Here is a 14254-nt window from a genome sequence, read left to right on the forward strand (position 1 = left end):
CCCGATGTAGCTGCTTTTCACCCTGGGTCCTAGAATGAGGAGACTGTGTACAGGGCCCACGGACATGAAAAGATGCAAACCATTATTGTAAGCCGCTGAGATTGTGAACCTGTCTGTGTCACAGCGTAGATCTAATCCGTTACATGTTCCATGATGCTCTTAAGGGTGGGACAAAAGTCCCTAATATGCTGCCAGGCCCTGCAATACTTTGACCTAAATGCCAAGCTTCGTCGTGTGTCATATTTCCTCTCCTCCTTGCCTCTTCATTCAAACAGGCCTTCTTTCCTCATAGGTGGCACCTCCGTTCTGTTATGGGCTCTCGGTACAGGCTGTTCCCTCTGCCCAGAACATTCTCCTCCCCACCTTCCCTCCATCCCCGCTCCTCCCCATTCACCTCGTTCACTTCTGCCTGCTCTCCTGGTCTCCCAGGCCGCCGGGGCTGTGCACCCTTCATAGCCCTCACACAACTGCACACGTACTTCGCTGCCACGTTCATTTGAATTACACAGTTTTGCTCACTAGACTGCACGCTTCCCAAGAACAGTTTCCCAGTCTTTATTTACCTACTATCACTAGCCCTTTCTTGGCATAATTTTGGGTATATAATAGGCGCTCAAAAACATTTATTGACTAAATAATTGAGTCACCATGTTGTAGTGATCATTGGATGGAATTTAGAGCCTTCTTCGATTAGAAGCCCACCGGCCATTCCTTGTATGACCTCAGGTAAATCTTTCAATCTCTCTCTGCTCTCGTTGCCTCATCTGTAAGATGAGGATGAAAACAGTACCCATCCCATAGGGTGGTTGTGAAGATTAAATGGATTAAGATACATGTGTCATTCGATTATTATCTCTGGTCTCCAAGTCCATCCTTCTACACCCTGTCCTGTGCGGCTAGTTTTCTCATTACATTTCCCAGACTTCCTTGCCTGGTGGTTATACTCAATCCAGCCAGTAAGAGACACTGGCAGGACCCTTAGGGAAGGAGGGAGGGAGGGAGGGAAAAGAAGGGACTTCTTTCCGGTTTCAGTTCCTGTCTGCAAAGTGCCAGAGGCAGAAGGTACCGGCCACAGCTCCAGCTCCTCCCACCCTCCCGGCACCCACCATGCCGTCTCTGCAGAGCTCCTGTTGGCCCTGTCCCCCTCCCCAGTCTTAGTACCAGCTGCCCCCTCCCCCCATGGTGACCCCTCTCAGTCAAGATCCAACTATCAGCTGTGTGGGGTCCCTTCTGGGAGTTCCTAGGGGTGGTGGCTGTATCCTGGTTACTCTTGTCTGGGCTACTCCGGAGCCCCTTGCTGGAGAGAGAACACTATTGAACACACACTAGGCGCCATGTGAGTGTCCAGTCCCGTGTCTGTCTAAGCAGGTAAAAGAAACCACCATTGCCGCCCAGGAGAACGCTGGGAGGGGCGTGACGTCTGACGTCCACCAAGGACAGCTGCATGGTGCAGAGGCCTTCTGGGGGGAGCTTCAATCCACGCCCGTGACTGTTGCTCGAATACCACCACCCAGGCATGACTTAAAGCAAATGATGACACAGCTTCCATAGCATTAGCAATTTTTTATTTTTCCTTTTTTGTTGCATAGGAAATGCAGTACTTGCTTCCAGTAATTGTATTGTAATGTGAGAAGGTGGTAGCACTAATGGTTGAATACAAGAGTTAAACTAATCCACACCAGCTCAAAAACCTGTGGAGATTTAGTTGAATAAGAATGGACGCCCACAGTGATTCTCAACCAATTACAAATTTTCACAGAACACAGTAAAACTAAAAGGCTAACTATGAGAGTCAATACAAGTAATCTAGAGGCACAGGGGGCCCGGCTCATAAAAACAAATATCAGACCAAGTTATTAACACGGGAGTGTTTAGTTTCACAATGGCTCTCTTATCACTGGAAGTGTTCAATCCCCTTCCCCCAAATTTGAAATGTAAAACCAAAGAATCTTGATGGAAAGATTTCCAAGGTGGGGGGAGAAGTCCCCAGTGAACTTAGTTCTGGGTAAGCGGTCAGGACTACAGGGGAGGGGGTGCAACTGCCTTGAAAGTCTGCCCTAAGGACCTCCTAGAACCCACGAGGCCGGCTCTAGGCCGCCGGCATCTCGGCGCTGACATCGCGGCCTTCAGTGCGGGCTGGTCTGAGACCAGGCAGGAGGAGCGGAGCAGGCACCCTCCAGTCTCCACCCCCACGGCGCCAGCGGCCTTGGGACCATGGGTTGAGATGTTAAAAAAAAGGGGGGGGGGGTGAGGGGGTTAATTTATAGACTACTACTAAAATAAAAATAAAAATAAAAATAAAAACTAACCGAATCAAAAGGGGAAGAAAAAAAACTTTTGTCATTTTGAGAAGTTGAGCATCAAAACAGCAGGAACAACAGCCGGGCGTGTTGGCCAGCGTCTGTCCTGAGAACCAGGAGCGACAGACACAAGTTCCCAGTGTGACCGGGGTGACTGCTGTCCACCACAAAGGTGCTCTGGCTGGAGCAGAGGTGGTGCTCCCCCCATGTCCTCGTGGTCCGGGCACGTTTTGGAAATTAGGTTCGTTTAATTAGACAGCATAAGGGGTCCGTGTGTGAGACTCGGGAACCTGGCCACGGCGGGTCCTGCCCCGCCCGCCGCCGCCGCCGCGCTCACGTCCGACTGCAGGCGGTCACCCTAGCTTACCGGGCATCTCCAGTACCTGTTCCCCACTCCTCGTCCCCCGAATCTGATGACGTCACCTCTTGGGGCATATGACACAGATGGGTGCTTGTTTAGGAAAAAAAAATGAGATGAAATTTATTTAATTTGGAAAGTTGTTTCAAATTTAGACCAAAAAAGTATATTTTAAAAATCCCGTGTTAATAGCAAATTTCTTTTTCTTATGAATCGGGCCCAAAGTTTGTACAGAGTTTTATTTTTGAAGAAAATATTGCAACTGTGCATGAAACTAAATAGCCAAGTGATTTCTTAAAGATTTTTTTTTTTTTTCGTTTTTTTTTCTTTTCATATGAGGAAGTCTGGTGTGAAGACGGATCAAGCATGGGTACCTGGCTAAACCACTGTCCACTAAGAAAGCGCTCAGGATCGGCATAGCTTCAGTCGAGGGTCAAGGAAAATGTCCCTCTCTTGGAAATGTTCTCAGAGTGTCTTTGTAGCAGAGTTCTTGAAATTCAAACGGCCGTTTTTAGACAAAAGTCTTGCCAGGGACTGATTTCTGAAATCAAACACCCATGCTTGTCCCCTAGGAAAGAAAAAGAAAACAAAAAACGAAAAAAAAACAAAAACAAAAACACAAGTAATACTGAAATTTAAGTAAAAGTATACCTCCAAAATACTGAAAACAGTCGAAATCAAGAAAAGACAGAATGTGCGTTCTCAGTGAAATACCTTTAAACCTAGCTGACAAGAACCAAGTCAGAAAAAAAGACTAACATAACTCTGAGTAATACTCGTACAGTTCACTAACCATTATGGAATAGCATGCACTAATATGTACGGTTATTTTACATCACCTATACCAGAAGGTCCTGACAGACAGCGAAGGCTACCGGTGTAGAAAAATCTTACTTCAGAAGAGCAATATAATACAGATTTCACAGGCACTACATTTTAATATATCAGGTATTATGCTGGTTTTCTTATAATTCTTTCTGTCCTAAAGCTGGCATTATAACAATGACCAAAAAGGCAAGGATTGAAGTAAACGGAAAGTAGATACCAAAGTTGATATAGTTTTTTTCTTCAGATAGATTAGTGCATAGTTCTCATGCAGATAAACACTGCTATGCATTTACACTGTTGGAAAGCAGAGTGAATTGAGCCCAAGTTGTCACATTTGTGTAAATCATTTTGTCAGCCTGTAATAGCACCATGTAATGGATTTGCATGAAACATTAAATTGATTTCAGAACTGGTGACACAGTATTCACTACAGTTAAGTGCTATGGAATAGCTTCAATGTTACCTGCTCTATATCAAAGCAATTTTCATCCCACTGCTTTTTTTATTGGGAAAAATGAAAGGAAAACATACACGACACTAATGAGACGAATGCACAGCCTTGGACGTGGAGAAGGCAGAGCGGGCTTACTGTCGAGCAGTAAATACATGCATTGACTTCAGGACGGAATTGGCCTCGGGAGCCGATCTGAATGAGAGCCCTGCCGGCGGGCAGCGCGGCTCTGAGACCGAGGACAGGTCTCGGAGGGCGGGCGGTGAGGTGCCACTGAAGCTCTCCTTACATGACCATGCCGCTGTCTTAAATTTGTTCTATGGAGGCCTGCTACCGGGAAAATAGAAAGAAAAAAAAAAGAAGGAAAGAAAGAGACAGAGATAGAAAGAGAAACCACCACCACCACCACCACCAAGGACAAAAGATATTTCCAGAGACAGGATGCAAAATACATGAAATGACTTTCTCAGAAACCCCTCCCGCCAAAAAAATCACAAGGAAGAAACGTTTTTCTTCATCCAGAGTTCATCAATACTTTATGACACTGTTACTACAGAATACAAAGCATATGGGAATAGGGCGTTGAGAAGGGAAGGACCAACTTTTGAGAGGGGTTTTGCATATTTCTGTGGGCTGCCTGAGTGCCGGGACTCTGGAAAGTTTGGGTCCCTTTGCACTTGAACTGCCAGAGAGTGAAGAACACAGGTGTCGGGAAGTGTACCTGTTGGCTTGCCCAGTAGCCCACGCCGGGCTGAGGGGTGGGGCTGGGGAGGAACTGACACTAGATAACTGTTCATGCCAAGATGTGAAGAAACAGAAAAATCAGTTCAAACCTCAAAGGAAAGAAAAAGCCTCTGGGATGGAGAGAGTGTCACTAGGGAGAGGGCCTCTGCCCATAAATGATCAGAAAAGGAGCATTTTAGTGGCAGGGGGATGGGCCAGAAAAAAAATAGTATATAGAAAAATGATTAAGATTTAGTGTTTGTGCCTCTGACTTCAGTTCCCAAAGAAAAAACAAGGAGAGTGACTTGAGGAACTTATCTTTGCCAGTATTTTTAATGCCATTTGACGGAAGAGAAAAAATTCCAATGTGTCTCAGAATCAAGGGCTGGGCCTTCAAATGCTGATAGCCCCCAGTCTGTCAGTCTACACACCCCAGGTCCCAAAGTCTTCCTCCAACTTCTTCGCTTGGCTTCTACTCTAAGAAGGTAAACACGCGGACTTGTCGGTGTTTCTTTCCTCCTGCTTGATCACCACTGGACTAGTTTCCTGCTGCTTTCTGGACAATGAAACATGAACAAAAATGTAACTTAGTGTATTTAATACTTAACCCCTGTCCATTTTCACCCTAGACTGCCTCCCTAATGTTTTAAAGCCTTTAAAACATTTTTTTTCCTGCAAATCTGTTCAGAGTTCCCTAATTTTAGCTTCATCAAACTTAATACAACAAAATACCTTCAAAAATACAGCATACCTGTAACGTCCATTTACAATGGTTTTTCAGTAGACCTATACTTCTCAAGCATAGGAATATGCTATACCATTGAGAGAAAAAATAACTGTATTTAAATACTTACAAAAAAAAAAAAAAAGGAAACAGGAAAGTTTTAAACTTAAATCCAGTTCCCAAAGGGGGTGGGGTGGGGAGAAAGAAAAGCAATTCTATGAACGCTGCCTTTATAATGAACAATTGGAAATTTCACTAGGCTAATTTGACAGAAATTTTTCCTCATTTAAACAACATTACAAAAGTCCTGCATTATAAAATAGGGTAGAATAAATCAGTGTAATCAATAAAACTATACAACAATACAAATTACATATCTTCTGAGTGGGCAGTTTATTCTCTCTCTTTGCAGTCGTGACTACAACATGCTCACTAAAAACAACTAAAACTGCCCAAACTATTGCTTAGTTTGTTTTGTTTAAAAAAAGGGTGCAATTTTATTGTATATACAACCAATTTACTGGTAATACCTTGGCTTATCGCAAGGTTCTGACAAAATGTTTGTCTAGGCTTTTTCCCTTCACTGTGAAGCACTGAAAGCTGCTATTTTTTTTTTTTTTCCTTTTTTCTTTTTTTAGTGCACATATGTCATAATAAAGTAATGCCCAGCTAAGTGCTATAGGGGAAGGCAAAGTATGCTGGCTGGCTATAGGAAGTGACACCGTATACTGACAACCACACCATACAACAGCGCCAAACGACTATTCAACCACTTATCAGACACATATGAAAATCCAAAATGTTTTATTTTATTTTTTTTTCCTTAAATAGAGATAACCAGTAAACAATTTTCAGAACTTGGAAGTTTAAAAACGTGCATATAAAAATGGGCATTATATACTTTTTATTGAATGTGGATTGACTGCAGTCTGCTAAGAAAAATGGGGTGTGGGAGCTGAAGAAAAAGGAAGTTGTCTTTTTTTTTTTTTTTCTTTTTTTTAAGGCTTGCTTGTGAAAGGAACAGTTGTAAAAACAAAATTGCTTGAAGCAGGGTCAGCTTAGTGCTTCACAGTTTGACTGCTTCTCTAAGAGGAGCCCTTCCTGCGCACGTGCATTCAAAATCACAACAAAAGTACAAAGACAAACACCTAAAACACACTGCGTCAAGTGCAGCACCGACTTTGGTCAAATAAAAAAAATAAAAGAAAAATTAATCATCGCTAAGCTTTTCTACACGATATAAGCAGGTATTGCATATTTTCATATATCTGGGGAGGGGGGCATAAAGGAAGACTCCAAATAAATTGTAAAATGCAGCAACATCCAAAATACTGATATTCTAAGCATCTACAGATCTCAGAATAGCACTGCCACTGACCACAGAGGACAATAAAGACTACTCCTATCTGCGGAACAACTAACTTTCTATTTAGTTCTAGATGTTGAAACTGACAATGGCTGACATAAAAGTCACATTTACAAAAAGTGTCTCCAAATGCTTGACTAGGGAAAAACCCCTTTCAATAGAGGAGCATGTGCAACAATTCCACAAATAATCGCTATCCAGGGCAAGGCACATTGATATGGAATTTTTGTTTTCGTGCAAATTAAGGAAAAAAAACAAAACAAAACAACATTGTTTCAGGGGGGAAAGATGAGGAGCAAAGTGTCTTCCCAAGAATTTCAGTTACTTGATTGTATAGGACAGTAGTAGAACCCTTCTGAAGGGCTGGAAAACATAGTTTAAAGGCAAGTGCCTAGAGTAGGGATTACAATATTGTGTCTTAATGCACTCTACTTTATCCTACATTAACTATATAAAAATTAGTTACTAACACTAGAACATGCAGAGACTTTCTCTGGTCAGCAGGGCTTGCCGACCAGAACGTATATATATGTATAGCATAGGAAATCTTCTGGAAGTTGCATGGGAAGCAAAGGGGTGCTTCACTGTCTGGTAGAAAAATCACTTGCACTTTTTTTTTTGTTATTATTATTTTTTTGTGTTTTTTTTTTTTTACATAAGATACAGAACATTTGGGGGTGCAAACTTTTTTTTCCCTAACAAGTACCCTTGATCTGAATGGGCACCAGCATTTGTGTCAGTATTGGTTTTATTTATTATTATTATTATTTTTTTTTCCCATAGCCCAGTTCAGGGGCGCAAAGGTCTTTAGAATTTCTGGACAATCTCTGGTACAATGAAGTGTCTGATAACTGATAAACCCTATGTTGCCGGATACATGTAAAAATCTTCAGAATTGGCATAATCCATGATAGTGACTTCTAGCTTATGAAATTAACAGATACCATGATTTCATTTTAGTTATGTGCTTTGATAACAGAAAATAATTAATTAGCATTTAATGTAGTTAACATATGTGGTAAAAGCACCATTAGATTTGTTTTTTTGTTTTTTTTTTTTTAAATTTTCCTTCAGTTTTTAAAGGGATACAAGTTTAACAATAAAAAACATAAAAAGCAAAAATAGCTCCCCTTTTTCTTGCAAGGCTGTTTTTTACCCCGATAATTTAGAGTCCTGGGGTGGAAGGACTTGAAAAACAAAAATAGAATTTTCAACAATCTCTATCTTACAAAGATATTTAGCTATCCAATGAAATTGCACTTTACTCAATTCAAAATTCGATTGTTTTCATTGATTCCTGTCAGTTTCTGTCAAAACAGACCATCTTCCCCATTTCCATGTGAATTTGTGTGTCATTGTTGAAATTGTTGAAAAAATGTTTTTTTTTCTTTAAATGTAAGTGCAGCATTTCAAAACATTTAAAAAACTGAATAGTAGTAGTAGTAGTTTGCCATTTTCAGAATTGTTCTGCAACGTGAGTGGGTTCACTGTCCTTGAGGGCCATGTTATAGATTGAACTGCTGACTGCTGAACCAAACCAAGCTAAAAGAAAAAAGAAAAAAGGAACATAACTGCATTTTCTGTTTTACAATATGTTACAGAAAAACATTGCCCTTTGACTGTCCCGTAAGTTATATATTGCAGATCTCAGCTACTACAAAAGATTTAGTTCTCCGAGCGCCTCCTGATTGCTCACGGAGGCTCACACCTGTGTGGGTAAATTCATGAAATACTGTGAAACAGCCGGGCTCCGTAAGGAAAGTGTGTTACAACGGAAGTCAGTGAGCAAGGGTAGACCTCTAGCCCCATCACCTAATGCTCACGCTGCCACGAAAACACTTCAAATGTTACAAAGCCCAGCCATTTCCAGCACCATATGAGAAAATTACAACAGTCCCTAAAGTAGTTAAAAAAAAAAAAAATCCCAAAAGGTTATGGCCTTTGCTGTTTGACCATAATGCTTGCTGTTTCCATGTACAAGTTGACTTGATTCTCCCCTTCCACTGACAGTGAAGTTGTAACCACGCTGGGTTGAGGATGCGTCCATGTTACAGAGTTGAGAAGGGGTCAGGTGGTCTGTCTGGTGGATGGTGGGACACTTCGACTTTTATCCCAGGTACCAGGACTGGAAGAGAAAAGGAAAAGTGCAATGAGAGGGTCAATTTAGAAAATAATATATTTAGAAGTTGTCCTTCCAACTGTGAAATCAGGATCTTTGATAAAGAGGGGTTTCCCTGGGAAAAGTAAAGGAATGACAAACAGTAGTAAATTTTGAAACACCAGAACTGATCTTACTTCTCTAACACTGAAATTCAGTGTCTTCATTGGGGTTTGCTAATGTTCTGAGTGTGTCTTACAAAATAAAGTATTTATGTTCACTTGAAATACATATACAGGTTCGTAGTCTGGTGGGGACAGCTAGAGAGGGGCAGAAACTGGATCATCCTGTTTTTCATTGAATCCTCAGAGCCTAGTACAGTGCCTGCAATAGAAGGCACTCAACAAAGAAGAGTTGATCGAATAAAGAATGGGTCAGGGGAGAGGTTTCATGTGGTGATGAACATCTATTCGGATGATTTTCACAACATTTCCTATTCAATGAGATGTGGGCACTGGAGATGTTATTGCTGAATTCTCTTAAGAGGCACAGATACTCATTAGAGATATAAGAATAATAAACTCCTTTACGCACCCCTATGTTTTGTGCAGCATCATCTACACCAGTCAAGATATGGAAGCAACCCAAGTGCCCATCAATAGACGAGTGGATAAAAAAGCTGTGTTAATATATTCAATGGAATACTACTCAGCCACAAAAAGAATGAAATCCTACCACTGTGACAGCCTGGATGGATCTAGAGGGTATTAGGCTCAGTAAAAGAAGTTAGAGGAAAACAAATACCATATGATTTCACTTATATGTGCAATCTGAAGAACAAAATCAATGAACAAACAAAAGTGAAAAAGACTCATAGACACAGAGAGCAGATTGGTGGCTGCCAGAGGGAAGGAGGGTTGGGGGCCTGGCTAAAAAAACTTGACGAGATTAAGAAATACAAATTGGGCCCGGCCAGTGTGGCTCAGTGGATTGAGCATTGCCCCATGGACTGAGAGGTCCAGTTCGATTCCTGGTCAGGGCACATGCCCGGGTTGTGGGCTCGATCCCCCAGTAGGGGGCGTGCAGGAGGCGGCCGATCCATGTTTCTCTCACATCGATGTTTCTATCTCTCTATCCTTTCCTCTCTCTCTAAAACAAAAGATAAAATAAAAATCAATAAAAACATATTTTAAAAAAATACAAACTGGAAGTTACAAACAGTCACAGGGATATAAAGTACAGCATAGGAAATATAGTCAATAAAGACTGTGATAACCATGTATGGTGCCAGGTGGGTTCTGTAAATACTGATGGGAAACACTCTGTAAAGTATGTGATTGTCTAACCACTATGCTGTACCTGAAGCCAATATAAAATAATATTGAACATAAACTGTAACTGGAAAAATAAATAAAAATAGTGATATAAAATAAGTGGAGGCAGAATGGAAAAGGTGCTGTATGTACCCAGAGTCCTGGGTGGTTCTGGACGAGTCACGACATCTCTCTTGTATGCATGAGGTGGACTTTATGATGTGAAATACTCCTTTCAGCTCAACATGTCTAAAACAATGTTTTCAAAAATGACATTTAATAGCCAAGTAGTATCAAGATTTCACCCTATTAGCTACCATAATGTGCCAAGGGGAAAAAATGAGACCATTGCATATCTGTCATTCATGTTTTTGTTCATTCAACATTTATTTAGAGCCTTCCATATGCCTGCTCGGCCCAGTTACCATTTCCTTTCATTGATCATTAATCTTAGGTGGTTCGTTCTGAGCAATATCTCGTTATACCTCAATATATATGCTGGCATATCTTTCTCTGTTAGCTAAACAACATGACCAATTACAGTTTAACACCAGAGTCAATTTGCCAAGTGAAATAAAAAGTACATGGCTTGCCCTGGCTGGGTGGTTAAAGCATTGGCCTTCGCACTGAAGGGTTGAGGGTTTGATTTCTGGTCAAGGGCAAGTACCTGGTTTGTAGGTTGGATCCCCAGGTCTGGCCTCGGTCAAGGTGCATTCGTGGGGGCAACCAATCAATGTCTCTCTCTCTCTCTCTCAATGTCTCTCTCTCTGTCTCTCTCCGCTCCTCTCCCTTCCACTCTCTAAAAATCAATGGGAAAAAAATCCTCGGGTGAGGATTAAAAAAAAGTACGTGGACTTGCCAGCTTTTCTCTAGAGATACCCTGTACTTCGCCACATTTATCACTATTCACAGAAACATCATCAACTTCTAGCAACAGTGACTGCTTCTAATATCTCTGAGTTGACAGTATCAAGGAAGGGTTACACTTCGGGTGGATTCGGTCAGATGAAGGCTCATTCGTATCCAAGAGATTCAATTAGGTAAAGTAAGGACGTGTTTGATCCCTAGGATAAATGGCAAAATGATAGCTATGTGGAGGTTGGTATAAGATTTCCTGGTCACACAAGCCACCTTTGATTTCCAGAGGACTTGAAAAAACCTAAACCTAAACCAAAAAACCACTCATCCTGTATACTTTTAGATGTTATTCTCTGACCACATGCTTTGAGGAAGACAATAAAGCCTCTTGTGTCCTGGAAGGAAATCATCCTGGCAAATGCACACGGCCTAAATCTAACCGGACAAAAGAAAGAAGAGGAAGAAAGAAAACAGAAGAAAGGCAAACTCCATGCCGTCTTTTCAGCAGGCTCTCCTAGGAGCTGACTCCTGTCCACCTGAGAGCCCAGTCCTCTCGTTAACAGGACAGTCTCAGGCTTCGGGGGCCACGAATCATGCTTACAGTTTCTGCTCACACACTTTCTAAGTCGGTTGTGAAATTCCGAACTTAACTCTGACACTGTGCTCATTCTTGAAGCCAACGCCCAGGACCCAGTGAGTCAGCAGGGGGAGCAGTTTTCCAGACCACCGTTTCTGGACACAACCTTAGAAAATGACAAAAATCTGCAGTGCCTCTGCACTTCTCTTAAAAAGCAAAGCAGGAAAAAAAGTTTCTTCACACATCTTACTATTCAGTGTGCCTTGCCGACAAGGTTACCCCAGAGCAGCTCTGTAATCCTTCACTGAAATAGGCTTTATTGATTGCTCTGGTCTATTGTTCTCTTTTCAAGTCCCCCAAGTTCAAGTTCATCCTGGTGTTACATCATGTCTGGTTGCTCTTAGCAACCAGACAGACCCAGACGTGACTATCATTAGCAAGAAACCCTCTGCTCTCCTCCCACCAACCTTCCAGTGGCTCTGACGTAGCAGGCCCACTGCAAACACATTGAAGTATTTATTCTGCCTAATTTATGACCTACACAGCAAGCAAGACCCCCACTCCAAAACCAACACTGTTGTATATTTAATTAATCTGTCTTTCTCTGGCACTTGGGAAAGTTAGACAAAGGACTAATTATTGTGTTTCACTCTCCGCACTTTTCTTTTGGGGGGTGAATATTTGCATGGGAAAGAAAACGACAAGGCCCAGCACTGGCCCCCTCCCCTTTTTCTTTTTGCCCTATTGACATTTCATGAAATACTTTAGCTGCTTAAGGGAATTAGAAAAAAAAAATGCGATGTGAATGTTACTCCTTTTGAGTTGGTATTCAGTAACACAAATCAACTCATGACATGTTTAAATTTAAATGCTAACCACACACTCTCAGAGTTACTTTAAAGGTTAGTTTTTAATCAATAGAAGTTGCTGACTCCGGGTTTTTCAGCTGCGCACTGCAGCTCTTGGGCTTTTGTCTAACGCTAAAGCTTTCAAACTTTTTTTTTCCTTGAGATGATTTTAGCAATGATTTGCAGACACAGAGGCTATTGTGCTCAGACCAGCAACACGTCAATAGAGAGCGAGCTGTCCTGTGGTGGGGTGTCAATATGACTCCTGAAGGCTTGGGTTGGGGGTCTTTAATAACCCGTGAAAAAAACTTAATTAACCCTTTCAGGCCCAAACCAAAACCTATTCTTAAACTTTTTCACTCCTGTAATTTGACCATTAGTACTTATTTCAACATCACACTAATCTTCATGACAATTAACCCGGCTACTTGACCAAGGCTTTCCAGAACGGGAAGCCAGTCGGGTAGGAGAACCACACAGGGAATTTTTTTTTTGAAATGAGGTCTGTGATTAAATCATTAATTTGCAGAGATGGCAGATAATTAATAATAATAATAAAAACAACAACAACAACACATATTCATTCACTTCACTGAATTTTCTCATGATCAGTTTGTAGCTGAAGACACTCCTGATTCTGTTATAATGAATGTAATAGTTGCACATTTATAAGCCACTCAACTTCCATGATTGGAAAAACCCATTTTTGCTTGTGATATTTTCTTATAAAATTTATGATACAAGCAATGCAAGTTTCGCAACATTCCTTGAAGAACGATTCTGAGCCCTGTCCTTTTTGGCCACACAAGAAAAATAGGAAAGAAATCTGAGATTGTTAAACTGTTGGGGTTGAGTAGCAAATCACTAGGAAAATGTTGCCATGTTAAACAAAATTCATTTATGGAGAGTCAAAAAATTGTCTTCAGCCATTTACTGACATAAACTTAGGTTTCATATGGTTTCTGCCTTCATACTTTATAGCCTCTTCATCTAACCTACCGTCTCCAGATGGACTACAAAGGAATCTCTGTCCCTTATCTGCAGTGAGTCTCAATATTACAATACAATATAGGATGATGTTATCTTGAGACATTTACATTAAGGAAGTAAACACAGGGCTTTGATCTATTTTCTCCTCAGGAACCTTCAGCTACATTTGTTTTGGAGGTCCATAAATCCACACTCCCACAAAGGCTCCAGTTAAGTAAAATTACTGTTACATTCACAATTTCTACAGTTTGGGATGTACTGGGGCGGGGGGAGGGACGAGGGTAATTGTCCTCTCTCTGTGTTCAAGGTGAAACATCAAAAGAAATCTGCAGTCCAGGACCAGAGCTCAGCTTTCCTTTTCTCCAGTCAAATGAAGAAGTAATCTCATCAGGTTGGAAAGTGCTGACTAAGGATTTAATAAAGTGCCTGCAGATGTGGCGTCTCTAAGGTATTCAACTCATGTAATGCAAAACAGCTCCACACTGAATGTGCTTATAAAATTTCATTTAACCATTGCAGCACGACTTTTTTTTCCACCGTTCTCTAAGGAGTTTTGTCACACTTCCCTCCCCTTAATTTACAGCTCCATGAAAGTTCCAATCCCATTCTGCCAGGATTCTGGAATACTCACAGTAGTCAGGTTTTATGAACCATAAACAAAATCTATCCGGCTGCATCTGAAACAGGAAGCCTGAAATGGCAGTAGGGACCTTTGACAGTGGCCATCACTTTCCTTTCTTATGCCACATGGAGAGCAATTAGGAAACTGAGGCTACTTTCCAGTCTTCGCTCATGAGGTTGCAGAGGAACACTCAACTCC

General features: G+C 41.4%; 1 protein-coding gene across 4 annotated transcripts in view; it reads right to left on the reverse strand.

The window, feature by feature from the left end:
• Window positions 1–5990: 5990 nt before the first annotated feature.
• NFIA (nuclear factor I A) overlaps window positions 5991–14254 on the reverse strand; it is a 355490-nt gene continuing 347226 nt past the window's right edge. For 2 of the 4 annotated variants that reach the window (XM_036255155.1, XM_036255153.1), the window contains one exon: window positions 5991–8875. In XM_036255155.1, the coding sequence (XP_036111048.1) occupies window positions 8858–8875 (18 nt within the window). In that variant the 3' untranslated portion in view covers window positions 5991–8857. The remainder of the gene's footprint in view (window positions 8876–14254) is intronic. The other 2 variants (XM_036255154.1, XM_036255157.1) reach the window with 1 other exon arrangement.

This window comes from Molossus molossus, unplaced genomic scaffold, assembly GCF_014108415.1.
Source record: "Molossus molossus isolate mMolMol1 unplaced genomic scaffold, mMolMol1.p scaffold_m16_p_12, whole genome shotgun sequence".
Lineage (NCBI taxonomy): Eukaryota > Metazoa > Chordata > Mammalia > Chiroptera > Molossidae > Molossus > Molossus molossus.